Source organism: Oreochromis niloticus, linkage group LG3, assembly GCF_001858045.2.
Source record: "Oreochromis niloticus isolate F11D_XX linkage group LG3, O_niloticus_UMD_NMBU, whole genome shotgun sequence".
NCBI lineage: Eukaryota > Metazoa > Chordata > Actinopteri > Cichliformes > Cichlidae > Oreochromis > Oreochromis niloticus.
In genome coordinates, this window is record NC_031967.2 from 77,872,383 (window position 1) to 77,899,957 (window position 27,575).

Genomic DNA, 27,575 nt, shown 5'->3' on the forward strand with positions numbered 1-27,575 from the left:
TTTATGTTAGAGCGCCCTCTAGTTGATGGTGGCGTGACATGACACTGGATTTAAATCAGTGTAACAAAAATCAATTCTCTGCGTTCTGGTAAAATTTGACAGGTTTAAACTCTGTTGTTTTAAAGTGCATAATATAAAGTGGTGGAATATCTGAGAAAACAAATTGATAATCTGGAAAAAGACTAATGTTCGAGGAAAACCTGATATTAAATGTTAGGAAGTGAAAGTTGGTGAGTTGAAGGAGGTGCAGGAATGCAGTAATGAATTTGATCTCCACATGAAAACCCTTTAACTGTGAAACTGTTTCAAGGTTTGTTTGTTTTTTGTTTGTTTGTTTTTTGCTGAGTAATTGTCTCTCTGACTCTGAATATAGTTTCCTGATCATCTTGACAGTTATTTCTACACTCTGTACAGAAGGTGTCTGGAGGATTTTCACATGACAAGCTGCTTATTAGAGCACATAAAAGTTGTTGACTACATATTTAGGTTTCAGGTCCTAGTGACCAATAAAAAGAAAGTTCTGAATCTCTCCGTATTCATATAATAGCAGCCATTTGTTAGACTTGGTCAGACCTTTGACATCGACTTAAAGCATGTATCTAACAGAGTTTGTAGTTTTTACAGACATAAACAGAAAGATGTCGCAGAACAGAAATGAAAGAAGAAATGACCTGCTGACATTAAGTAGATAAACCTGTTAATAATGTCCCAAATTCCACTTTTCTAGATTTTGCTGCAATTCCACAGCATGAATCATGGATGAGCTACTGAAGTGCATCAAACAGATGTGTCAACCCCAACTCATTTCTTTGTTTGTGTGGACAGAGAGTCGTGATGAGGATCAGAGTATTTATTTATTTATATTTTCTGTTGAACTTTTGTAATGCAAAGCTTCCACAAGTCACTGTTGTAGTGGGACATTAATCACTAATGGCGATTCACATATGTGGGGGTTCCCACTCAGCGTTGCATGGACACAGTGGTAAGACAAATTCCCCCTGCAATGTGTTTTGTTCAAATTTAATGTATTTTGCTTTACTGAGTATTAACTCATACGGGCAAAAGTCCCCAAAATGACCTGTATTTGTATAGCACTTTACTTAGTCCATCAGGACCCCAAATCGCTTTACACTACATTCAGTCATCCACACATCCACACACTGGTGATGGCAAGCTACATTGTAGCCACAGCTGCCCTGGGGCGCACTGACAGAGGCGAGGTTGCCGGACACTGGTGCCACCGGGCCCTCTGACCTTGAAAACCTTCCGATTACGAGACGAACTGCCAACTCTTGAGCCACGATCGCCCCACCCATGTTTTAATGGGCTAAACAGGGATGGAAGAGAGGCCTACACCTGTGTATGTCCACTGATTTGGGGTATATTGTGATTTTTATCCTCTAAGGTTGCACAAAATACTTTCAGACATTTTGGAAACATTTTTTTTTCACAAATATATGTTTTGTAACTGATTTATCTTACTGGCTATTTAAATATTGCCAGTTTTGCAAACAACCAACACAATGCTTTATCAGTGGAATGGTTTTTTTTAGGCTGACAACATTATAAGCTTCAAAACAAATCTAAAGAGTCGGGATCACTGGACTATAGAGAGAGAGAGAAAAACATTCAGTTAGTTTATACAAGTGTAGTGAAGGTGACACAGTTAAAACATCAGAGTCTGGCAACAGCTTGCTGCTTTTACACTGTGACTGTCACAACTGAATCCATGACACAGACAAGTTCTGGTAGGTGAAGCCTCACACCTGCATTCTTTTTAATGACACTTATTAAAGGCAGTAAAACATTCACCAAGGTTGTTTGGCTTAAACACTTGATGAAAATGTAGAAAATAGAGCTGTGTTGTGATTATGCTGTTAATATGTGAGGCCTTATGAGCCTGTTGTCTTTATCATTGCAATAACAGTGAACATAATTCTTTGGGATGAGGACACTGGGAATAATTCTTCATTTTCTGTTATGTGGACATCACAACAATGAGCAAAATAAGGAGGTACCAGTCCAGTTCCTGCTGTGAACATACATCCGTCCAATTCTTCAAACTCAAACACACATATGTGTGTTCAAACACATATATGACATATAATATCCAAACAGATGGTTAATTGCTCTTTTTGTTGAGTTAAATATAGATGTCTTCTTTCAGTCCTATTTGTTTTTGTTTGTTTGTTTTTTTACTTACTTTGACAGCTGACAGATAAGAGTAACCAACATGTTTTGCCATATTTAATCATGCAGATAAAATGAAAGATCAAGAACATTCCAAACAATAATGCCTTTGATCCAGACTAATCCCTAAAATGTAACATAAATAAATAAATTTTAAAAAAGAAAAAGGAGCAGATATCAAAGTATAATAACTGTTTTTAACAGGCTTTACGGCTGCTAACAGTCAGCTGCAATAAGTTCTGTCAGAACAATATTTAACTTACATTAAATTAAAGTATAAATATACTATCAGAGCCTGAGGTGAAAGTCACACAGAGTATGATCTGGAGCTCATAATCCTGTGTGGTTGATATTAAACAACTGTGCAACTGTAACAGGCTGCAGATTGATACTGAAACTTCCGATCTGTAAGTTTCTGCTCTGAACTTGATTCAGATATTGAAAAACTGCAGTTCTGATATCACAGAGAGTAGGATGAAGAAAACATCTCTGCTGTGGCTGCTCAGTAAGTAAACTGAAATCATTATATATGAAAATATGTTGTTTCTTCAGGAACATGCATTCAGGTTGGATTAGAATAGGACGACAGTAGATGAGTTTTTATCAAGGACACCAAAAAGAAGGAAGAGGGTCAACAGGAAATCAGACTATTTCGTAATAAATTAATACAGTGCAGAAAATTGACATGGATACACTGATTTACAGTTTTGTGTACATCCCTCATACAGATGCATGACATTTAATGTAGTATAATGTGGTTTGTGTTCAACAGCAATTTAAAAGAATATGTAAAAGAAGCTACTTTCATAAATATCAGAAGGTATTAATACAAAGATTTCACTATCCAAAAAGTAAAATTCCTCTGTTTGAATTTCACAGCTTTTTGTGTATTTGTATCTTGGTTCTGTATTTTGCACTGTTGACATTTAGCTTGTTATTATTTCTTATGGTTCATGGGTCTTTATTTCAGTTTACCTGATATGAGTTCCTTTTGCTGTCATTTCATGCCTTCAGTTCTTCTGTCCTGATGCTCGTTCATGTTCATTCTGTGTGTCCTGGGTTTGTGGCTTCCTTTTTGGTTTTAAGATAGATTTTATGTTTGTGCTCCATAGTCTTTGTTCATGATGTTAGTTTTGCTTTACTGGTGCTTCTGAATTTCTTGTTATGCATGGTTTTAGTTCCTTGATGTTTGATGACGAGCCTTTTGTGTTCGTATTCTGTTCCTTCAGTCTGGCCTCCATGTTTGTCTTCTGTCTCTATGTCAAATTCACATAAAATTGTTATAATACATAAAATACTATTCGGTAAGTTGATCTATAGTAATATAACAAAATATAGTAATTAAATCTTTAAAATATCTGCTGTGCAGTACAATGTTTGAATCACAGATGCATCTGAGCTGGAGTAGAAAGGTGCAAAACAAAGAAATACTTGAATGTAGTATAAAGTATGAAGAATTTCCATTAACTACTCGAGTAAATGTACTTCTTTACATTGTGTCACTGCTGATATTAACAGATTAGCAGCACTCTAATCCAGCACACATGTCTCTGTTTGGGACATTAAATAGAAAACTGTTTTATCCTTTTTCCGCTCATGAGTGGACTCAAACCCAGGATGTCTGTTTTCTCCACAGTCTGATGATTTTCTGTTTTTACTGCATTTTTTTTTAAATGTCAAACTCAAATCAACCTGAGTGTCATTTCTCTTTAGTTCTGATCTCACTGCTGAGCTGCACAACAAACCAAGGTCAGTAACCTTCTTCTGTCACAGTTTAAACCTGACATGAACTAACACTTGCTAAGTGCCCATTCCTTTCTTAACCTTTCTTGTGGCATGATATGATAATTATACAGAAAAGTATCACTACAGCCTGATGAATATTTATTACTCATAAGTATAAAGGAAGTATAGTCAAATAATTTATTTTATGTACATATTATATCAAAAAGTCCTCTTCACAACTCGTCTGACTGTGAGTCCCAGCAGCTCTCAGTTCTTTAAAGGAGACTTTGTGTCTCTGAGCTGTGAGGAGGACGACAGCTCTGCTGGATGGACTCTGAGGAGAAACACAAGCAAAGAGACCGGAGCTGAGTGTGAAAAGTGGGGAACACCTGCTGGTTCTTCTTGTAACATCAGTGTCCTCCCATTGGACAGTGGAGTTTACTGGTGTGAGTCCAGAGAGGGTCCCATCAGTAACATGGTTAACCTGACAGTCACTGGTAAGCTGAGTGTGTGGAGTTAGTGTTGATGAAGCTGTGTGTAAATGGATGAAATGCTGTAGTTTGTCTCTGTGTTGAGGTGGATCAGTGATCCTGCAGAGTCCTGTCCTCCCTGTGATGGAGGGAGATGACGTCACTCTGCTCTGTAAAACAGAGACCACTCCCTCCAACCTCCCAGCTGCTTTCTATAAAGATGGCTCCCTCATCAGGAAGCAGCCTACAGGTCACATGACCATCCAGCATGTTTCCAGGTCTGATGAAGGCCTCTACAAGTGTGACATCAGCGGTCATGGAGAGTCTCCATCCAGCTGGATCACTGTCACAGGTGAGGAGCTTCACTCTGATTTCACCTCTTATATTTCATCCACATATTCACTGAACAGGTGGGGTTCTCTCTGCAGGGAGGCCTACAACCACAACCTCGCCCACCACCTCTACAAATATGCCCCCTACCTCTGCTTTGCCCCCTTCCTCCACCACCCTCCATCTTGTGATCAGAGTAGTCTGTCACCTGGTGGTGTTCTGTCCATACTTCATCTCCACTCTCCTCTTGGTGTCTTTATATCAACACAGAGCCAAAGGTAACACTATGAGTATCCTTGATTATTTTTTTAAACTCAGTTGCTTTCGCCTCATTTAAAAATATCTGATGACCTCGTGTAACAGGAAATGACCCCACCGTCATCTTGGCAACAGCAGCCAATGCTGAGCAGAGAATGTCTGAGGACTATGATGATATTGTGGCGGTGACCTCTGAGCATCAGTTCTGAGCTTATGCTCCATCAAATTGTGGTTATTAGGTCACTGTGACTGAATTTTATGTGACATCACAATGCGAGTCTTTGTTTGTTTTTGTTTGTGTGAACTTTATGAATAAATTTTTATTGTTCTGTCATCTTTTTTTTACATGCCAGTATGACAGACAGAGCTTGTTGACATCTAATGTTGCTGTGTCACATTTTTATATTATAGGTTTTATGTTAGCATCAGTTAGAGGGAAGATATGCAGGCTTGATCAACAACAACACAAGTACATGTCAGCAGTTAACATGACGTCCGTATCTTTATACTGTGGTAGTAACACAACCTGTGTTGTTTTCCACAGACTCATGTACATCACAGCCTGCAGACTCTCGTTTGACACTTCTCTGTGTAACTGAAACTTTGACTGTGTCTCTATTTTAGCCATTTGTGGTGTGTTTGCTCTCAGCTTTTTCTGCAGCACCACCACTTACACCTAACCTCCTCTTAACCTGAAGCACCTTCCAAAGCTGTGACCTAGACTCCCCTGGGACCCTAAAACATTTATATTTCAGTAAATCAAAATACAAAGCAGAAGTAGAAAACAGTGTTCTGTGGGAGAAAATTCCTTATTGATGTCATAGGTCTGAGGTGAATGATCAGATTGCTTTGATGGCACAGTAGGTTCATAATAACTCAGATAAGCACTTGTTACAATCAAAGTATGCAGGATAGTATCTATGACAACGTTTACACTATGAATCAGATGGGCTCAGATCCATCCTTCCTTTTATCAGCAGTTCAGGTTGATGATGGTCATGGTGTAGAGGTGTGGGCGATATTTTCTTGGCAAACTTTGTACTTTGTACTCTGGCAAAAATGTCAACCCTAGAGTTTTGCAGTCTAAGTATAAGATGAGTATGATTTTCTCTGAGATGACGTCCATCATATTTTACAGAAATTTGCATAGTTTCATGTCTTTGTGGTGGCTCACAGTTTGTTTTGCATGAGCTCAAATTGTGGTCATAAATATTTTGTAAAAAACTGCGTGTAAAACTCTGCCTAACGCACCCCTCCAACAGCCAAACCCATCTGTTTTCCGAATGGATTGTTAAATTTCTGATTGACATGACATTGACCAATCAGATGAAAGGAAAAAAAATCAGGTCAAAATTTGTACACACAGCCAGGAAACCTGAATGCAGAGTTTTACACGCAGGTTTTTGCTTTGTATCTGTAACCTGACCTTAAGCAAAAAATTTGTAACTCGTGTAAATATTTTTTACAAACACACAAATTCTCATCTGTAGACGCACAAACATTAAATTTTCACATATTTTGTTTTACGAGGTTACAAAACACAAATATGCATTTGATTTACAAGTACAAAATATTTATGACCCAATTTGAGCCCATAGTTTCTTTCTTTTTTCTGTGTAGTGCTGGCAGGAAGGCTGCTGCAGGTCAACCTGCATGAAGCCTTTCCTGTTTTCTGGATAAAACAAAGACTTTAGAAATGTGTTTCACCCACACTGATGACAAGATCCAGTCACAGTTTTGGTCTTTGTCTCAGTGTCTCAGTTTTTCTAACAGCAAGTCTGTGGTTAAAGCAGACTGTTTACTGATGCAGTCACTCATCAGTAATCAAACCACCTCCAGCTCACTTCCTCTGTGCTGAACCACAGTCAGGTAGAAAAAAAATGCATACTGTGTCAAAAATGTGCAACACAAGAAAATACTTTGAAATTCTCTTATATTAAAACAGAAAGGTTTGCCTCACCCACAATGTGGTTTTTTTTGTTTGTTTTTTTTTTTTTGTTTTTTGTTGTTGTCTGGCAATAATTTCTTCCTAATACCTAATTGCACTCAGGTTATCTACCTTTTAGAGATCTGTGTGTCCCTCCACTGACTCACCACCAAATCTGTAACGCTGATCAATCTTACAGGCAGCATAAATTAGCTGTAATAAATCCTAAAGTTTGAAAACTTTACCTGCTTAACAAAATGGGATGGACCTTCAAGTCAAAAACATGGTGCACTGCAAAAGAGGTGTTTAGTCTACAAGTGTTTAATGTCTTCTTGCTGTAGAAACATATCTACTAACATTACTCCCACTTCCTTCTCTAATATTACTTAAAAAACAATGCAGGCACCTGATTAGTGGAAAAGAAGCAATACTGAGCACATAGTTTCTTACAGGAGCCTATTCTGTGTTATTGAAAGAGTTATTGAAAAAATATCCAATTAATTGTGAAGGGCAAAAATTACAAAGAGGTCCAAATGATTATTTTTTAACCAACTTACAAATATGTTTATGTCTGCTGTGCATTTGGACAGTTTAACTCACTGGTGAGATCGCCTACTTAGAGTGAAATCTGAGTCTGTGTATTGAGGTGAAAAATGTACACGTAATAATGAGTAACGATGTCATGGTCCTGGGCCATATTGGCCCAGTATTCTTAGTTGTTGTGTGTTTTGTATTTTGTTCTTTATTTATGCCGTGGCTGTTCTGTTAAGATGTTCCTTATTTGATTACCTCCTGTGTGCCCCTCTGTGTATCTGTGAGCCCTCGTTTCCCCTCCTTGTGTTTTATTCCATATTTTCCCCAGCCCTTATGTCTGTGCTCTCCCCGTACTCTCTCGTCTCCTGTCTGAACCTCTGTGTACTTCCTGTTTTACTTTGACAGTCTCTCGTCAATATGCGTCATGTTGTATTCACTCCTGCTCTGTCTCATTACGATTATCTGTGTCAGCTGTGTTCCCCGTGTGCTCCCACTTCCCTCGTTAACCTGTGTATTTATGTCCACGTCTCCCACAGTTCAGTGTCGTGTTCTCCCTCATGACTGTGTGCCCCTCCGTGTGTTTCCTTGTGAGTCAGTTCCTTTATGACTTTCCAGTTTAGTTTCATATTATTTTGTATCGCCTTAACTTCTGTCAGCAATAAAACTGTGTTTTGAGTTCATTCCTGCCTCCGTGAGCTTGCGTTTGGGTCCTCATCCTGCCTGCACACAGCCTAATCATGACAAACTCTGCAAGTTCACAATGACCACATGTAGTTCATCTATTCCCAGGATACAGTGCTGCACCCTGTGACTTAGTTTAATGAACTTCAGTATTGTGAAACCCCAATGCATTCTTCATGTGGCAACAAACATTGTTTTTTTGGTTTTTTTTTAAATAGCACCACTGTCAGGACTGTAAGTCAAGGTAAGAACTATTACTGAAGACCACTTAAAAAAAATCTACAAGAACATCTGGCTGCTTGGAAAAAATTAGAAAGACACAAACATGAGCTTTAGACTTTTGCATCCTGTTGTTCTCTTCAGGAAAATAGAGCAAATGATGGCAAACTGAATTCCAGGAATGAGTTGTCCCCCCACTGACTTATCTCTGACTGACTGAATGCTGCCACTCAGGTCTTGACAAAGTGAACAAGCTTGGCATGACATAGTTCGTGTTGCACTTTGTTTTGGTACATAGCACTGAAGTCAAATGTTTTACCCAGGAATATGTCTGTGAAGGTTCTCAGTCATCCAGGTGATCGTAGACTAAGGAGCTTGGAAAGAAAAGCATCTGGACTTCTTTGAGTTGCTTGAAGATGTTTCACCTCTCATCCAAGAAGCTTCTTCAGTTCTAAGGGTCAATTGGTGGGGAGTCCCAGATTTAAACCCAGCTCCTTAGTCTTTCACCAGGAAGAATGCACAACAAAGAAATCCACAGTAGTGTTCAGTGTTCTTGATCCACTTGTCACTTCTTCATCTTTTCCTACCAAGAAGCCATTCTTCTCTATGTTTTCAAGTAGTGTTGATAAGTAGTTCCACAGGGTTTCTGAAGATCTTTCAAAGTGTTTCTTTGGATATCAGCAGATTTATTTTATTCATTTTCTGTCCCATCCTTCTACTTGATCATATTCTTAATTTCTTTTTCTTCCTTTTCTGTTGTAGATTATGTTATATATCCTCCTGAGAACCAGCCTAGACATGTATTTATTAAATCTGTTTTTCAAGCCTCATACTTCTTTTCTCCTCCACTGGTCCATTTTTCTCAAAGTTCTTAAGGAAATCCTGCACACTATGCTGTGATAGTCTTCAGCTCTTTGGGAATCAACTTGTGCACCTTCCTGCCAAACTGTATGAAACATTCTTCTGAAAATAGCTGGATAACTGGATGGCACCGGAACAAAGTGAAAAACCTGCAAGTCCACAGAAAAAACTGAAAGACCTTTAGAAAGCCTAGAAATATCGCTCAAGAGCACTTTAAAAATTACAAAAATGCTGTTTGGAAGATGACAATTATGAAGTGAGAGGAGGCTCAAGAGTTTTGCACAGCACTGTATGACTGTATGTGTAGTCGCTTGGCATCAAAACTACACGAGTTACAAGGAGTGGGACATCAGGCTCTGATTTGACTGATTTGTTTGCTGTGCAACTGTTAACAGGACAACAACTACAAGTTTTTAATGACTTTATGATTTGGCAGATTCTCCCTTTACATTGGCTTTATGCTGGTTAAGGGTTCCTAAGCAGCCATGATTGGCCGTGCACCCAGTTACATACCACTTTAACCCATGATCACACCCACATCAAGTGCAACATTAGAGTTTGGGGGGGGGGTTGCGTCACTTAACTACGTTTAACTTTAGATGCAATAGTGAAACCAAAGCTGTAGGACTCATGAACCTCATAAAGAGGCACAAACTGGCATTCGTAGCACAGTGTCTGTTGTGCTACAGCCAGGCTGACAGATGGTTTATTTCATATTATTCGCTTTAAGTTTAATAAATACCACACATATATAGTGCACATACAGCAGGTGAAAAGCAGGGTTTATGCACACAGTGCTACTGCTCACTTTAGCACGAGTAAAAGGAATGCAAACCCTGCTCCAGGAATGAGCTCTGTCGTCGCTGACTTATCACTGAAGCATCTTCAGAGCGACAGAATGCTGCCGCTCAGGTCGTCACAATGTTTGGCAGGTTAAACTTTTCATAATACGGGTAAGGGTTGGAAATCTGCCAAATCCCACTTTAACTGTGATGACACCGACATCTGATGATGATCTGAGATCTGTGATCTGAGATGCCTCCACCCATCCTATCCTGGGTGTGAACAAAGGCGAGGACTCACGTAAACAGAGGTGTCCTCACAGACATTTCTGTCCAGCTGCACCAGGATCACCTTCTGAACATCAGAGCCAAGGTAAGATGAGCCGTGCTGTACTCCTCAGCACACCAGTACCTGTACTTTATTTATTCTTATTCACTTTTAACATGAATCTCTTTTAATATTGTCTTTTAATTTGACACTTTTATATATGTGAACAGCGTTATTTAAATAAACTTTACATACTTACTTACATCCACATTGCAAAGTTCTACTGGAAACACATCCGTTTTAGGACTGTAAACAAGCTGCACAAGCAAAACAGTAAAAACACAGAGATTTGTTTATATTTTGTTTATAATTTGTTTATAATTGCTTAATTATAAACAAATTATAATATTTCATAATTGCTTAATCCCAGTTTTGTTTGTAAGGAATCTAGGATGGCATTAAAAAGAATTGTTTGCTCTGCAAAGACTGAAACTCCAGAAGATTTGCACTAAGTGACTCATTTAAAAAAAATGCAACTTTTTTTTTAATCCATGTTGTTTTAGGCAGAATCAAGAAGTGACTTCTTTACCCACAACACAAGTGTGTATATCACAGACACACAGCTGGTTATGTTTGAGGTAAACTCCAAACTCTACATCCCAGAAATGAAACATGCCTGGTATTTATTGAAAAAAAATCAAGTGACTGTGTGACAGACAATTTATAGTAAATATCCTAGGCGAGGAAAGCTTGAAACTTTTGGATTTGATTATTAAATAAAAACAAAAATAGCAAATTGAGTTCTCTTTCAGTCTAGAGAAATGTGTGAAATATAAGTGTGAGAAATCAGATTTTAGAGATGAATTACAATCATTACACTTTCTTTGTTCAAACATTGAGTCTGTTCGCATGTTATCACTTTTTTAATAATGTGCACTGTTCAGAATGTGGCTTTGACTTTCTGTTTAGTGGTTTCGATCTTTGTTGTCTTATAGTTCCCTGTCAGCTAGATGGTTCCCTACAAGATGCTCCACCCCCTGCTCTTCCTGTCTGCTCTCATTGCACTGGCAGGTAAACACATGCATCAGTTATACTGAATGTGTCCTTACAGAGGAAAGAGGAAAAACAAATCGGGAGGGTTGGATTATGATTTAACTTTCGATTGAGTTACATGACGGCTCTCATTAGATAAATGTTGGTTTTGCATTCAGTTCAAATAATTAATTCTTTGTATATATCCTTGTTTACTTTTTTATGTTGCATCTTGATGCTGCAGTTATTCAATTTCATTTTTTCTTAACAATCTACTCTCAGTATCTCATGATGACAAACTGTAATCAAAATGAAATAAATTAATTGATCATTGCTAAGATGCTTCCAAAGCTTGACTGGAGCACACCTGTGGACCAAAACTGATTAGACATGATGTGCAAAAGCATACACCTCTTTATAGAAGGCTTCACACCTGATTATCCATATCAGAGCAAAAATAAGGCCATAAAGCCAAAGGAACTGCCTGCAGAGGCCAGAGATGAGGTTTTACAATGCAAAGCTCTGTGCAAGGCTACAGAAAATTTTCTGCTCTACTGATGGTTCCCAAGAGTGTAGTGAGCTCCATAATTTTCAAATGGAAGAGGTTTGGCACAAATAGGACACTTGTAAGAACTATTCACCTGCCCAAACTGAGCAGTTGACACAGATGACCACTCTGAAATCCAAAGATCCTGTGTGGAGATGGGAACAAGAACCCACTATGACTACAGCCCTCCAGCTTTTCTTCAAACAAGAAAAAAGCTTTTGTAAAACCAGAGTAAATTTTTTTTCTTTATTTTCATAAAATTTTTGAATATATTTTGATTTATATATTTTAGGGTTATGTTTAGCGAAACCACATTTTTGTTAATAAAATGTTGCTGTCCCAATAACACAGTTATGTCAAAGGTGTATTTATGTCAATGAGGTGGGATTTAATAAATGACATCATTGTCCCTTTAAGGTCCTCAAAGACTGTTTGTTTTGACCTTATGAACCACATATTTGCCCAAATTCAAAATGTCCAGTTGGTGTGTATTAGATTTCATTGACTTCCACCCAGAGTGTAAGAGGTCTGAAGTGACCCCATTTTTTCCCCATACTTTTTAGAACAGCGCAGCCATACATTCAGGAGTCCAGGACCTGTGGAAAGTCTACTCCGTCTAGAACAACAATTAGCAGGGTTTGAGATAAGGCCAAAGCATACCACCCATACCAGTATGTGTGTGTGTGTGTTTGTGTGTTTGTGTGTTTGTGTGTGTGTGTGTGTGTGTGTGTGTGTCAATCTTTTGTAAATTTTCCTTTTTTCCATCGTTTACTGATTTTGATTGTCTGCTAATTTGATAATGTCCTGATTTAATCTTTGCTACAGAGCTTGCAGTACCTTTCTCTGACGATGCTCAAGGTAAGAAGTTGTTTTCTTTCTCTTTTATAATATATAAACTATCCGCACTCTAAGTTACAATTAAAGTTACATTTTCTCTGTATTTATGTTGTACATATGAAACAATTACTTCTATGTTCCTGAACTGTAAGATGAGTTGCTTGTCTCAAATTGTGCCTCTGAAACGACCTCTTCTTGTCAGATAAAAACTAATATTGCACAGAGGAAATATGAGAAGGAAAAAAAGATGAAAGAAACCTAGTACAAAATAAAGACTATAAATTTAAGTTGCTTAGATAATTATTCATGCAAGTGTTGTCATCTTACAAACTGTAAGACAACAACGCATGCATAAATAGTGACCCAGCTAGCTCACTTGCATTTATTCTTACGTTATAAAGACCCAAGTTTTTTTTCCTCTTTTTCTCCTAAATTGATATTTTTATGTAAACAGTTCATATTCAGTTTATTGAGGTTTATTGAAGTCCTAGACCTCAATATGTGGTGTTAGGGAAAGCTACAAACTCAGCGTTATACATACCTCTAACATCCGAGTTTGGAAAAGTTCAATTCAAGTTATTATTTTAGCAGAATAAGTTGAACATTGTGTTTTATGCTGCTTTTTCACACTGTTTTTTTTTTCGTGGTGAAGATAAAATAACAGAAACAACAGCTTTTAAAATAAATATATCTCTCTTTGCTTTTCTTTAAATACTACTGGAAAAGTTAAGTACCCTTTTGACACACCCACTGCCACACTGAGACCAACGAGGTATGAGATACCACTAGGGGGCAATGTGACACTGAGCTGCTTTGTGGAGGGCTCTGACAACTGGACCATTTTGTGGTACAGAGCTGCCACATATGGCTCTAAAGACGAGCCTATGACAGAATATGAAGGGAAGAAAGCTATTAATGTGTCACAAGGAGGTATCTACCACTGCAGAGGAAGAAGCCATTCAGGTAGCATCACACACCAAAGTAATGCTGCCATCATTGAAGACACTCGTAAGTTCTCCTATTTATCTCTTAGCCATGGAAGTTAAAGTTATGTGATCTGTCCTTCGTTTTGTATATAATGCAATTGTTGGCATCATTTGGCGCTATGTAAATAAATTTAATTGGACTGAATTAGATGATGCTTCTGTTTTTCTTTAAATTTAATATTTTATGTGAACAGTTCCTATTGCGGCCATTTTGACCATGAAGCCCAACTGGACTAAGATATACATGGGTGAAACCTTCACTGTCAGATGTGACATCCAGGGAGGTGAAGGAACTTACTGGAGCTATGATTGGAGACCAAAAAGGTTTACCACATATTATACAACCAATGAAAGAACATTCCACAATGTTGGTTGGGAAGACAATGGAGATTATCAATGCAGAGGCAAAACGGATCTTTCCTTCACACAGTGGAGTAATGTCATTCCAGTAACTGTATCATGTAAGTCGGGCATCTTTCATCCATATAAACTGTTTCATCCAAATTAGCAGAAAAAAAAGAAAAAAAAGACATACGATAACTTGTCTGTGCAAATTCTCATTCATCCAGGCCATGGTAATCTAAGGAGCGTGGAAAGAAATGTCAGTGTCTGTTACTGTGTTCTCCAGTGTGTAACTTTATGTGTGCCACAAACAGCGTATTGTGACATGGTGTGGTTCAAATGACAACAATAAAATTAGTATTATGTATGACAGTGGTACAGTTTGTAATTCCACTGTCAAGATTTGGTGATATTTATTTACATGTTTTCATCCAGTTATTTAAATGTTTTTGTTCAAAAGTGAACAGACACTAAACCAGAGTGATAAGATGAGTGTTCAAAAGGGCAGAATTAACCTGGCCTGATTTGCAGAGCCATCATCTAGCAATATTATTTTAAAAAATACATAAATAAAAAAGCCTAATCTAAAAAAAAAAAAAAAAAAAAAAAACCCATTGTAATAATAAAAAATCTTGTTTCAACAGTTAAACTGCATCCTGTCCTCACTGTGTCTCCCTCATGGCTGAGTCCTGGAGCCTCAGTAACTCTGGACTGTGAGGTTGAATATCCTTCTGAAGGATGGAGCTTCTCCTGGTATAAAGCTGTTCCCTATTATAAAATAACAGAGGAGCCCTACACATATGAGCTGCTACCTGATGGCAGCAAGACTGCTCAGAGTTCGTACATCATTACTGGGCAGACAAGCACAGCAGCATATGTGTGCAGAGCAGAAAGAGGAAGCAACTACTACTACACCTACTACAGCGATCCAAAGTTTGTCTGGTCTGCTGGTCAGTTTCTTTCTGTCTCTCAATACTTGTAATGATGCTTAGTTTTTATGTGTTCTTCCTGTGCTTTCACTTATTGATCCATGTTGTTTTTCAGATGCTTCATCAGCAGCGTCTCTCACAGTCGGCCCTGTAGTGCAAAGATTAGGCTATGACTTTGTCAAACTGACTTGTAAGGGAAACTCTTCTTCATGGAGAGTGAGGAAGTTCCCTGAGAATGGCCGGCCATATTGTAGCAACTATTGGGAGTCAGGAGAATCCGTATGCACAATCGACACGACATATTCAGATGACGGCGTGTACTGGTGTGAGTCTATGTTAAAAGAGTTCAGCAATGCAGTCAACATCACTTTACAAGGTTTGTAGAATGTTTTTTTTTCCTTTTGTGTTATAACATTTCATGAATATTTCTATCACTATGTATGTTAAGCGATTCTTTCATGGAAAAAGATGCAGAAATGTAAAGATTATTTTATTTGTGGAATCTCAACTCAGCGCCATAATACTCTTGATTATTAGTTTTATTTCATTCCATGTTTTATAAATTAATTTACGATTTAAGATTATGATGTCATCGTACTCCCCATACAAGCAGATGGAGTTTGAGAAGCTGGAACTGAGGCTGAATAGTATCTCAGACCTCACTGGGGCAGAGTACACACTTGACAGTTGAAAGGGCTCTCTGAGCTAAAAGAAAGGAGGATTTGGGGTTTTTTATAAGTCGCATATCAGATCTTTAGCTGTAGGCTATGACACATTTGATCAATCAGTAATTATTATTGCACATGTTTTTTTCCTCTTTTTTATTTTCTAAAATCCAGCACCAGCTGATCCATTTGAAACAATGTCATCTGTATGTTTTGCAGACTTTTATTCTGGTCCTCTCATGGTGATCCCTGTTGATCCTGTGAATGAGGGAACTTTTGTTAGTCTTAGTTGCAACTTGAGAAGAAAAAGAATCTTTCCCAATGTGGCTTTCTATCACAATGACAAACTTATCCAAAATGATTCCCGAGAGGAGCTGAACTTCTTGGCAGTGTCAAAGTCTGATGAAGGTTTCTACAAGTGTCAGTACTCAGGAAAAGAGTCGCCATCGCGTTACATGACGGTTAAGTGTGAGTAGCATTTGAAAATGTGACTTTTTTTAAAACAATCGTAATCTTTGAGAAGGAACTCAGTTGTCATTTGTTATATTAGCACATATATGAGCACCGAAATAATCTTGTTCTGTTTTTTGGGAGAATGGTTTTAAAATTGTATTTTGAAAAATGTCTCATATAGTGTCACTTAATACTGTTTAAATGTTTGTTATCACACTAGCTACTGTACCACCTGAAATCTTCAGTCAGAGTGAAAGTAGTGAAAGCAGCCCCCTTCATCCTGGTCAGTACTTAAATCTGTTATTATTAAAATTTTAATTTTGACTGAGGCTGCGTTACAAGTCAAAACTTTAAGTGATATGATATTGTGCCAAACTGTGGTTCTGCTGGAGGAAGTCAGAAGTGACAGAGAAGTGTGTGAGGGTGGAGCAGGACATGTTTGACAATGTGTCAGGGGTGATTTGTGATATTAAGATTTTCATTGGCAGTGACCAGGACAGACAAGAGTAGAAATGAGTACATCAGAGGGACAGCTCAGGATGAGAAGATTGAAGGTGAGACTGAGATGGTTTGGATATGTGCAGAGGACAGTGGGCATAGTGGACAAAGGAATTTGAAGATGGAGCTGCCCTCGAGGAGGTAAAGCAGAAGACCATAGAAGAAGATTCATCAGTGCGTGTATAGCTTTAAAAAAAAAAAAAAATCACATGACCGAGCCAAATTGACTGCAATTTCTGAATCACCAAGAGGAGAGGGGCTAGCTTTTTATCCTCCATTAATCAATGCAAGTGGAGAGAAAACATGATTTTCTCCAGTCTGGGATCATCTGGGATCCCAGTAGCCTGAAATGTTTGGGGGTTTTTTTGTTTTGTTTTTTAGAATTCAGCACATATCGAGTAACACGCCAACACAGTATCGACACAGTAAGGGGGATAAGGTGCATAAGGTGCCATCTATCCATAACTAGTCGAGTATGTAGAGGGTTGGTGTGACTGTGGAGAATGACAGGGAGGCTGAGATGGAGTCAGGTGACGTGTTGTGGTGACTCTTAAAGGGAGCAGCCAAACGAAGAAGATTTTAATTTAAAAAGACTCACAGTATGAAAATATTGCATAGTTCTGGATTTATTTATAAAATAAAAGTTGTTGTTATTTATTAAGTCTAATGACATTAAAATAATTGTTACTGGATTTTTTTTCCTTTAGATAATGCTGCTGTCTATGAATCAGCAAACAAAGATGGAAGACACTGGAAATGGTACAGTGTGTGTGTGTGTGTGTGTGTGTATGTATATATATATATATATATATATATATATATATATATATATATATATATATATATATATATATTATACTTTTTTTATTTCAAAACAGCAGTTAGAGATGTGAAGGCTTTGGCTCATCATGACATCATAAAACTTTCTATGTCTTGATGTGGGTGTTTTACAGGTCAGTGAGGAGAGCTGTAGCTGCAAAGCAAAAAAGAATCCTTTTGTGAACCCACTGTCGCTCCTCTGCTACACAAATATCAGTCACACTTCGCATTTTCCACAGTTAGTTTGTTTGAAGATAATACATAAAAAAAGACCTCATAGTCTATACACTATAATCTACAAATATGGCACGAAAAAAAGGAATTCCAGCTCTAGACTTGCAGATCATGTCTTTATTGGGTCTGTCGGTCCAAGACTAATTCTGTACATCTATACACAACCAAACTAGTTCCAAAATTTGGACGTCCAACCGTGATCCAACTTGAAAATCAATATGATGTTGAACATTTGGATTTTAACTGTAATTGTTTGCATGTTATGGATGTCTATGACAGGTGCAGGGAATTTAAATGATTAATAAATGTAATTTTTTTAAATTTACAAATATTAACATTAATTTGTTGTTATCAACATGATGCATATGAATGTGGGTTATGTATAAACAAACATGATTAATTATGTGCCTATTGATTTAATAAGTACATGTGGGTAATTGTTTTGATTATTTTACATTTTCCTGTTTTTCTTTGACTGGTTTATTTATGTTAGTTAATCAAGTTATTTGTTTGTAACCAGGTTGAAATTGTCATTTATTAAAATGTGTTGAAATATTTAAAAAAAAATCATGTTAAAATGTATAATAATAACGGTTAAAATATTTTACAAAATGAAATTCCTTTTGCTCTTTTAAACTTATGAAACAAAGTATTTCATAAGTTTAAAAGAGCAAAATTAATGATTTTTACAAGTATCTTGTTTTTATTGTGAAAAGCTTTGTAAGAAAGAAGTGATTGGCGTTGTGATCTGTATCCTGCTCTGAGAGAAGTTGTGAGGGAACGTAAGAGAAGTTTGTGCAAGTGTGAACTGGGCTATCTACTCGACAGGCTTTGTCAATGCACAGATTCTGAAAACTTTCTGTGAGAAGCCGGTGACAATTCTGCTCAACACCCCACCCCATCATGTAGATGTCCGTTTGTCACCTTGCATTCCTTCACACAAAACTGTACAGAAAATATGCCCTCTACCCTCTGGAAACATGGGACTAGAAGCATAAAAAAAAAGACCGATGTCTAAAATGAGTCTAAGTTGGACATTGCAAAGACGCCTGGTGTTACAAAACAAACCTTCCAATGGACCAAAATTGGATGTCCAAAAATTACTTATAAAAGATGTCATTCAGACATCACTCAGTGTGATGTCCCATGAAGTAAGAAAAAATGAAATAGATGATCTTAAGTGACTGTAGCTTTTAAACTCCAAGTAATCTTTGTATAGATTGTGAAAAGTTCTATAACACAATCTGAATGAAAAATCACCTGTAGATGTCATTGTGGCAGCAGAGCTGAAATGCCACCGTGATGCCATTGCTGTGGACCAGCTCTACACATGGATGGACTCTTGCATTAACATCTGTTTAACTTATTAACAGCAATTTGTTAATTCAACATAACATTATAACAGGTAAAACACAGACAGTCTCCATAGCGTAAAAGCATTAATTGCAATGTTCTCTTTTTATTTCAGTTTTCATTAATTCATTAATTTCATTAATTAATAGCAGGGCTTCTTTGAGCAGTTTGTAGGAATGGGGTCTAAAAGACATGTTGATGATTTGGGGGAAGTATTTTTCCTAGAAATTTTCACATTATTTGCACAAAAGCAAGTATACACTATATGCCTTGCAGGAAAGGAAGGATCTGTTTGCACATCTGTGTGCATCTTTGAGATGTGCAATAGCAGCTATGAAGCCTGTGACAAGAGCATGTTCTCAAGGTTCTCAACCTAGTTTTTTTCACTTTTCTGGACACGGTTCTTACAGTTTTCTCAACCTTTGATTTCATTTAGGACATTTTCCAATATTCTGTATCTTTTTAGGCAACCACTTTACACTTTTTTGTTTTTACTGTTGCTTTTTGTCTGTTTTTTACACAGTTTTTACACTTTTCTAACCTTTTATCTATTTTTGGAGAAGCATTTTGCACTTTTTTGCAGTTTCTTTAAACACTGTTTTTCCTCTTTCACTTTTTGAACAGTTTTTACGCTTCTTCGCCTTTTGTGAACAGGGATTTTAGACTTTTTCCAACTTTTTTTTCTTTTTTTCTTACGTGTTTGAACAATCTTTTGCGGGGGTTTTTTTAACAAAGTTTTTCCTCTTTTCTCCTCTCCAAACAGTTTTTACATTTCTTCGCTGATTGTGGACACAGATTTTCCTGAACCTCTCTGTTTTTGCACTCTGGGTTTTACAGTTTCTTGTGTGTGTAAAAAGCAAATAAAGAATGTGTTTGTGAACAGGTTATTGCAGTCTGAAATGTAAAGTGAAACTTTATTTGATTACATTGTGTGAATGTTCAGGCATTAATACTTTTTGGAAAGCTGAATTGAAAGAATTAAAAGTAAATGTGAAAAGAACATGAACAAAATCCTAAACAAGTAATGAAACAGTCCCATCAAAGCTTCAAGCTGCATTCATCAGCAGAAGTGCATCATAAGTGTCTCACACATTCATAATTGATTTAAAAACACAACTTTTACATCAGGATGTGAAAGTATTCCTAACGGAGTGGCTGCAGTTTGTCTAACACTTTAGTTATATTTGGGTTTAAGTTAAAGAAAAATTCCATAATCCACAAATAATCATTTACAACAATATATTCTGCTTTAAATCTTTACAACTCACAACAGAGAACACAATCAAACTAATAACTGCTGCACACTGACATGTTCGTGTAATTTCCTGGGTTATCTGACAGTTATTGAATCCTTTAAAATGGAAAATAACAAAGTGGTACAAATAAATAATAATCTGAAACCAAGAAACTGATGTTTTACACATTAGTGTAGAAACATCTGGATTATCAGCCTGCAAAGACAAACAATCAGCTGGACTGAGTATTTACAGTAAATGTACTCGTCAGCCCGCAGGATGATGAAGTCCTTCCTGTAGTGTCAGAGTGAAATCAGTGGTCTGTGTGGAGTGTTGCTGAATGCTGTCTGTCTCTGCTCAGCAGCAGGAGACTCAAAGTCCATCTGCAAAAACACTCTGAGACATTTCAGACAGTCTGCAGTTCAGCAGGAGGACGCTCTGAATCCTGACTCTGTCCATGTTTTCTGTAGATCAGAAAAGCAACAACAACAACAGCAACAAGCACAGCACAAAGTGACGCGCTCGCTATCAGTCCAGCACGTCCTCTTCTGACTCCGTCCCCTCTCAGTCCTCCTGGTTGATCTTCATGCAGAAACAGGTGTGAGGTGCAGATAGATTCCCACGAGCGTGTTTCTTCCATGAAGACGTGACACTCGTACGTTCCAGCGTCCGCAGTCGTCACATTCTCCAGAATCAAAGACACGTCTCCATCCTTCATCTGTCTGTCCTGCAGATCCACCCGCTTCTTTAAAGATGGATGCTGCTTGGTGGTATCAAAGTGCCCGTCCCGGTACAAGAGCACATATTCTTCTCCCAGATCAGCTCTGCTCCAGTTCACAACTATGAACTTGTTGTTTGGAGCTCGACATGTCAGAGTGACGTTGTTTCCAGACTCAGCCGGGACTTGTTTGTCACGTGTGTGTGAAGAAACGCTGAGCTCGCCTTCAGCAGTGCAAGCCAGGACGCATGCGCAGAGCACGCCCCGGAGCAGTGACGTAATTCTGAGTGTAGCCATTCTAGCGGAGAGCAAGGAGGTGTCTCATACATGCTTCTTACACATGCAACATTAATAAACTGAAATTTCTCGGGAACGCTCAAACTTCGGGATTCGCGGCTTGGCTTCAGCAGCCTCTCTCAGCTTCGGTGTGGACATATCGGCTCTTATGTGCCCAAGTTTTTCTTCAGCCTCTGACGGTAAGTTGAAACCTCTTTACCCGCTGAGAGGCTGTGTTTAGGGGTTCAGCAGACTTGTTCTGGTATTGTTCTCTAGTCCTGCTGAACCCTTAAACGCAATTCTTTTCAGATGGGTTCCACTTTGACTTTTGCTCATTTCACTGTAGTTAATATGATTTTTGGTTTTCAGCGTCAGCTTAGAGGAGATATTTTAAAATTATATCCACACCCGAGACAGAGACACGACTTCGGCAGTTTCTTCCCGTTTTGCCACACAGATTTTAGTTTTTCAACCTAGTTTTTTCAGTTTTTCAACTTTTCTGGACACGGTTCTTACACTTTTCTCAACCTTTGATTTCATTTAGGACATTTTCCAATATTCTGTCTCTTTTTGGGCAATCGCTTTACACTTTTTTCTTTTTACTGTTGTTTTTTGTCTGTTTTTTTTTTACACAGTTTTCACACTTTTCTAACCTTTTTTCTATTTTTGTAGAAGCATTTTACATTTCTTTGATTTTTTTTTTAAACACTGTTTTTTTCCTCTTTCACTTTTTGAACAGTTTTTACGCTTCTTTGCCTTTTTTACGAACAGGGATTTTAGACTTTTTCCAACTTTTTTTTTCCTTTTTGTTTTAACAATTATTTCCGTTTTTTTGTTGTTGTTTTTTTACAAAGTTTTTCTTCTTTTCTCCCCTTCAAACAGTTTTTACATTTCTTCGCTGATTGTGGACACAGATTTTCCTGAAACTCTCTGTTTTTGCACTCTGGGTTTTACAGTTTCTTGTGTGTGTAAAAAGCAAATAAAGAATGTGTTTGTGAACAGGTTATTGCAGTCTGAAATGTAAAGGGAAACTTTATTTGATTACATTGTGTGAATGTTCAGGCATTAATACTTTTTGGAAAGCTGAATTGAAAGAATAAAAAGTAAATGTGTAAAGTGTCACTTATCGTGCTGTTTCTTCTTACATTTATAGTCTCTTTGCTGACATGATCAAATAAACTGCTGAAGTCTGAGTAGTTTTAAAAGGGAAAATTTGGTTTTAAAGGGATTCTGCTAAAGTGAATGAAATGCTAATGAACTGAATAAAGGCATGAAATGAAATGACCTTTGTCTTAGTTAAAAGTGGGTGAAAGGTCAGAGATGGAGAGGATAATAAGGTGGGGCTGAAGATCAGTGAATCTTATGTCAAAACCTAGTTGGTTGACTTGATATTAGAGGGAGAACGAGAGAATGGGATGTGAATGGGGTAAAGTATGAACTTGGATTCCCAGAGGTGTTCATCATCATCATCGTCACGATCGAGAGGGGAGCTGCCATAACAGGTGTGACTCAGAATTGGCCTGCAGGGCTACTCAGGTTTCTTCCTATCAGGCCAAGCAGCAAAGGCTCCTGTGCAACAAGGCAGTCAGGCTGGGCGAGTCCTCTCACCCACATCAGCTCCTGAACCCTGCATTATCTACTGCGTGAGATTCATCGGATCAGGGATCAAGACGTTGTTTGTCAGAGAGCTGAAATCAGCTTCCTGTGAAGGAGTTTCAAGGGCCTACTGATCAAAATCACACAAAGACTCTTCTGGGTCAAATTTGTTTTGTATCTATTGAGATCAGCTTTAGATGAACCAGTGTGGTTCAAATAAAAGAAGATGGGGGTTTGATGGAGTGTTGAAACTATACGTGCCATGTCTGTGTGTGGTGACAGAAGTCAAGGGGACCTGGATTCAGCTTTGAATACATGTTCTGAGACTTCTTTGTCAGATGGATGGAAAGATCATCATCACGTGGTTCTCAGTGACTGATCGTGACTCATGCTTTCGGGAGGATTGAGAAATTTGGGATGTTCCCGCGAGTCAGTAACAGAGAAAAACAGGAGTGGACCTCTCAGTGTGTCCACACGCTGCTGTCTGCATTACACTGAGTGATAAATTCACTACTTCTCTTTTTCTGTGAACATAAAGCAGAAACAAGAAGAAACTTCAACATATTATCCTGTCACAGAGGAAGCTCTCTGTTAAACCTTATTCCTGCTTCAGACTGTGGTGGCAGAGCTGTAGCAGCTACACTCTTCGATCAGAGCTTCAGGTTGTCTCTGATTACAGGAACAGGTCCAACGTGAGAGACTGGGTGGGTTTTCCTTTTTAATATATATTACCAACCCGAACATCCCAAATATCTCAATCCACCTGAAAGCATGAGTCCTGATTAGTGGGTACCTGTGCCTGTGTGACGATCCACTACAGTCGGTGGGGTACAGTGGTTTTCAAAAGTATTCCCCCATTTCCAGAGTTCTTTTTAATTTAATTTAATTTTTATACATTTACATTGTTCGGAACATCAGATAGACGTAATTATTAGACAAAGATATCTCAAAGAGTGCTTGGTTTAAATGTAGTTTTTCTGGAAAATCAGAAAACAGTTTTCAAATTCACTCCTACAGAATCGACCCCAAGCATGAAGGGTGCTAACAAAGACAACAAAAATAACACATGAAGCAGAAGCAGACGAAGTGATGATTGTCACATTTATTCTCTTCATTCTTTTACATTTTGAATGAAAAACATGAATAAAATCCTAAACAAGTAATGAAACAGTCCCATCAAAGCTTCAAGCTGCATTCATCAGCAGAAGTGCATCATAAGTGTCTCACACATTCATAATTGATTTAAAAACACAACTTTTACATCAGGATGTGAAAGTATTCCTAACGGAGTGGCTGCAGTTTGTCTAACACTTTAGTTACATTTGGGTTTAAGTTGAAGGAAAATTCCATAATCCACAAATAATCATTTACAACAATATATTCTGCTTTAAATCTTTACAACTCACAACAGAGAACACAATCAAACTAATAACTGCTGCACACTGACACGTTCATGTAATTTCCTGGGTTATCTGACAGTTATTGAATCCTTTAAAATGGAAAATAACAAAGTGGTACAAATAAATAATAATCTGAAACCAAGAAACTGATGTTTTACACATTAGTGTAGAAACATCTGGATTATCAGCCTGCAAAGACAAACAATCAGCTGGACTGAGTATTTACAGTATATGTACTCGTCAGCCCGCAGGATGATGAAGTCCTTCCTGTAGTGTCAGAGTGAAATCAGTGGTCTGTGTGGAGTGTTGCTGAATGCTGTCAGTCTCTGCTCAGCAGCAGGAGACTCAAAGTTCATCTGCAAAAACACTCTGAGACATTTCAGACAGTCTGCAGTTCAGCAGGAGGACGCTCTGAATCCTGACTCTGTCCATGTTTTCTGTAGATCAGAAAAGCAACAAGCACAGCACAAAGTGACGCGCTCGCTATCAGACCAGCATGTCCTCTTCCTCCTGGTTGATCTTCATGCAGAAACAGGTGTGAGGTGCAGATAGATTCCCACGAGCGTGTTTCTTCCATGAAGACGTGACACTCGTACGTTCCAGCATCCGCAGTCGTCACATTCTCCAGAATCAAAGACACGTCTCCATCCTTCATCTGTCTGTCCTGCAGATCCACCCGCTTCTTTAAAGATGGATGCTGCTTGGTGGTATCAAAGTGCCCGTCCCGGTACAAGAGCACATATTCTTCTCCCAGATCAGCTCTGCTCCAGTTCACAACTATGAACTTGTCGTTTGGAGCTCGACATGTCAGAGTGACGTTGTTTCCAGACTCAGCCAGGACTTGTTTGTCACGTGTGTGTGAAGAAACGCTGAGCTCGCCTTCAGCAGTGCAAGCCAGGACGCATGCGCAGAGCACGCCCCGGAGCAGTGACGTAATTCTGAGTGTAGCCATTCTAGCGGAGAGCAAGGAGGTGTCTCATACATGCTTCTCACACATGCAACATTAATAAACTGAAATTTCTCGGGAACGCTCAAACTTCGGGATTCGCGGCTTGGCTTCAGCAGCCTCTCTCAGCTTCGGTGTGGACATATCGGCTCTTATGTGCCCAAGTTTTTCTTCAGCCTCTGACGGTGAGTTGAAACCTCTTTACCCGCTGAGAGGCTGTGTTTAGGGGTTCAGCAGACTTGTTCTGGTATTGTTCTCTAGTCCTGCTGAACCCTTAAACGCAATTCTTTTCAGATGGGTTCCACTTTGACTTTTGCTCATTTCACTGTAGTTAATATGATTTTTGGTTTTCAGCGTCAGCTTAGAGGAGATATTTTAAAATTGTATCCACACCCGAGACAGAGACACGACTTCGGCAGCTTTCTTCCCGTTTTGCCACACAGATTTTAGTTTTTCAACCTAGTTTTTTCACTTTTTCAACTTTTCTGGAAACGGTTCTTACACTTTTCTCAACCTTTGATTTCATTTAGGACATTTTCCAATATTCTGTCTCTTTTTGGGCAATCGCTTTACACTTTTTTATTTTTACTGTTGTTTTTTTGTCTGTTTTTTTTTTTACACAGTTTTCACACTTTTCTAACCTTTTTTTTATTTTTGTAGAAGCATTTTACGCTTTTTTGCTGTTTACTTTAAACACTGTTTTTTTCCTCTTTCACTTTTTGAACAGTTTTTACGCTTCTTCGCCTTTTCTGAACAGGGATTTTAGACTTTTTCCAACTTTTTTTCTTTTTTGTTTTAACAATCTTTTCCGTTTTTTTTTTTGTTTTTGTTTTTTTTAATCAAAGTTTTTCTTCTTTTCTCCCCTTCAAACAGTTTTTACATTTCTTCGCTGATTGTGGACACAGATTTTCCTGAACCTCTCTGTTTTTGCACTCTGGGTTTTACAGTTTCTTGTGTGTGTAAAAAGCAAATAAAGAATGTGTTTGTGAACAGGTTATTGCAGTCTGAAATGTAAAGGGAAACTTTATTTGATTACATTGTGTGAATGTTCAGGCATTAAAACTTTTTGGAAAGCTGAATTGAAAGAATAAAAAGTAAATGTGTAAAGTGTCACTTATCGTGCTGTTTCTTCTTACATTTATAGTCTCTTTGCTGACATGATCAAATAAACTGCTGAAGTCTGAGTAGTTTTAAAAGGGAAAATTTGGTTTTAAAGGGATTCTGCTAAAGTGAATGAAATGCTAATGAACTGAATAAAGGCATGAAATGAAATGACCTTTGTCTTAGTTAAAAGTGGGTGAAAGGTCAGAGATGGAGAGGATAATAAGGTGGGGCTGAAGATCAGTGAATCTTATGTCAAAACCTAGTTGGTTGACTTGATATTAGAGGGAGAACGAGAGAATGGGATGTGAATGGGGTAAAGTATGAACTTGGATTCCCAGAGGTGTTCATCATCATCATCGTCACGATCGAGAGGGGAGCTGCCATAACAGGTGTGACTCAGAATTGGCCTGCAGGGCTACTCAGGTTTCTTCCTATCAGGCCAAGCAGCAAAGGCTCCTGTGCAACAAGGCAGTCAGGCTGGGCGAGTCCTCTCACCCACATCAGCTCCTGAACCCTGCATTATCTACTGCGTGAGATTCATCGGATCAGGGATCATGACGTTGTTTGTCAGAGAGCTGAAATCAGCTTCCTGTGAAGGAGTTTCAAGGGCCTACTGATCAAAATCACACAAAGACTCTTCTGGGTCAAATTTGTTTTGTATCTATTGAGATCAGCTTTAGATGAACCAGTGTGGCTCAAATAAAAGAAGATGGGGGTTTGATGGAGTGTTGAAACTATACATGCCATGTCTGTGTGTGGTGACAGAAGTCAAGGGGACCTGGATTCAGCTTTGAATACATGTTCTGAGACTTCTTTGTCAGATGGATGGAAAGATCATCATCACGTGGTTCTCAGTGACTGATCGTGACTCATGCTTTCGGGTGGATTGAGACATTTGGGATTTTCCCGCGAGTCAGTAACAGAGAAAAACAGGAGTGGGCCTCTCAGTGTGTCCACACGCTGCTGTCTGCATTACACTGAGTGATAAATTCACTACTTCTCTTTTTCTGTGAACATAAAGCAGAAACAAGAAGAAACTTCAACATATTATCCTGTCACAGAGGAAGCTCTCTGTTACAGTTTTTCTCAGTTGCTTTGGTGCATTTCTCACAACAGAATTGATCTCTGCACCACTACTAAGGCTCTTCTCAAAACAATTAGTGCAAACTGCAAAACATGGTGGATAACTTGCAAAAGTGAGTCACTTCATCAAAAAGAAAAGTCAGTTGTTCAAAATAAGTAGTCAATGCTTCAAAAGCAAGTCCCTTAATCAAAACAGATAATATATTCATCAAAAGCAAGTACTTATATCAATCAAAGTGTCTGGGCTGTCACAATTACAAGTCAGTACACCAGCACC

At 38.2% G+C, this 27,575-nt stretch overlaps 3 protein-coding genes and 1 long non-coding RNA gene across 6 annotated transcripts; 3 read left to right on the plus strand and 1 right to left on the minus strand.

The window, feature by feature from the left end:
* Positions 1 to 4,120: 4,120 nt before the first annotated feature.
* LOC102082187 (Fc receptor-like protein 5) lies at positions 4,121 to 5,313 on the plus strand. Its single transcript, XM_025905234.1, has 4 exons — positions 4,121 to 4,412; positions 4,492 to 4,737; positions 4,814 to 4,993; positions 5,079 to 5,313. Exons 1-4 carry the CDS (start codon positions 4,121 to 4,123, stop codon positions 5,180 to 5,182), a joined length of 822 nt encoding a protein of 273 aa, XP_025761019.1. The 3' UTR covers positions 5,183 to 5,313.
* Positions 5,314 to 10,331: 5,018 nt separating this feature from the next.
* LOC100698628 (sialoadhesin) lies at positions 10,332 to 24,262 on the plus strand. 3 transcript variants are annotated; one of them, XR_003219055.1, is made up of 14 exons: positions 10,332 to 10,350; positions 10,809 to 10,883; positions 11,241 to 11,316; positions 12,388 to 12,495; positions 12,650 to 12,682; positions 13,388 to 13,669; positions 13,842 to 14,108; positions 14,634 to 14,939; positions 15,034 to 15,294; positions 15,803 to 16,051; positions 16,257 to 16,319; positions 17,242 to 17,293; positions 17,488 to 21,369; positions 22,052 to 24,262. XR_003219055.1 is itself a non-coding variant. In XM_019355469.2 (12 exons), the coding sequence occupies exons 3-12, from the start codon at positions 11,256 to 11,258 to the stop codon at positions 17,534 to 17,536; spliced, it is 1,623 nt and encodes a 540-aa protein (XP_019211014.1). In that variant the 5' UTR covers positions 10,332 to 10,350; positions 10,809 to 10,883; positions 11,241 to 11,255; the 3' UTR covers positions 17,537 to 20,299. The 3 variants fall into 3 exon arrangements, 2 of the variants coding, with proteins under 2 accessions (XP_019211014.1, XP_025761346.1); XM_019355469.2 differs by lacking the exons at positions 12,388 to 12,495; positions 22,052 to 24,262 and having other exon boundaries at positions 17,488 to 20,299; XM_025905561.1 differs by lacking the exons at positions 10,332 to 10,350; positions 10,809 to 10,883; positions 22,052 to 24,262 and adding an exon at positions 10,727 to 10,757 and having other exon boundaries at positions 17,488 to 20,299.
* On the minus strand, positions 19,670 to 25,256 carry LOC109200082 (tyrosine-protein phosphatase non-receptor type substrate 1-like). The gene is made up of 2 exons (XM_019355486.2): positions 24,685 to 25,256; positions 19,670 to 20,757 (listed from the first exon to the last, which is right to left on the minus strand). Exons 1-2 carry the CDS (start codon positions 25,115 to 25,117, stop codon positions 20,582 to 20,584), a joined length of 609 nt encoding a protein of 202 aa, XP_019211031.1. The 5' UTR covers positions 25,118 to 25,256; the 3' UTR covers positions 19,670 to 20,581.
* LOC109200084 (uncharacterized) lies at positions 25,207 to 26,218 on the plus strand. The gene is made up of 2 exons (XR_002060295.2): positions 25,207 to 25,296; positions 25,985 to 26,218. It is a non-coding gene; the product is annotated as an uncharacterized LOC109200084 (long non-coding RNA).
* The last annotated feature ends 1,357 nt before the right edge of the window (positions 26,219 to 27,575 follow it).

Excerpts from the sequence above, each read along its gene's own strand:
- LOC102082187 (XM_025905234.1), top strand. The coding sequence starts at position 4,121 with ATGTACATATTATATCAAAAAGTCCTCTTCACAACTCGTCTGACTGTG. Across the intron at positions 4,413-4,491 it reads GGTTAACCTGACAGTCACTG|GTGGATCAGTGATCCTGCAG; the intron begins GTAAGCTGAGTG and ends CTCTGTGTTGAG. Across the intron at positions 4,994-5,078 it reads ATATCAACACAGAGCCAAAG|GAAATGACCCCACCGTCATC; the intron begins GTAACACTATGA and ends CTCGTGTAACAG.
- LOC100698628 (XM_025905561.1), top strand. The coding sequence starts at position 11,256 with ATGGTTCCCTACAAGATGCTCCACCCCCTGCTCTTCCTGTCTGCTCTC. Across the intron at positions 11,317-12,387 it reads TGCTCTCATTGCACTGGCAG|AACAGCGCAGCCATACATTC; the intron begins GTAAACACATGC and ends CATACTTTTTAG. Across the intron at positions 16,320-17,241 it reads AAGCAGCCCCCTTCATCCTG|ATAATGCTGCTGTCTATGAA; the intron begins GTCAGTACTTAA and ends TTTTTCCTTTAG.
- LOC109200082 (XM_019355486.2), bottom strand. The coding sequence starts at position 25,117 with ATGGCTACACTCAGAATTACGTCACTGCTCCGGGGCGTGCTCTGCGCA. Across the intron at positions 20,758-24,684 it reads ACACCTGTTTCTGCATGAAG|ATCAACCAGGAGGACTGAGA; the intron begins ATCAACCAGGAG and ends TTCTGCATGAAG.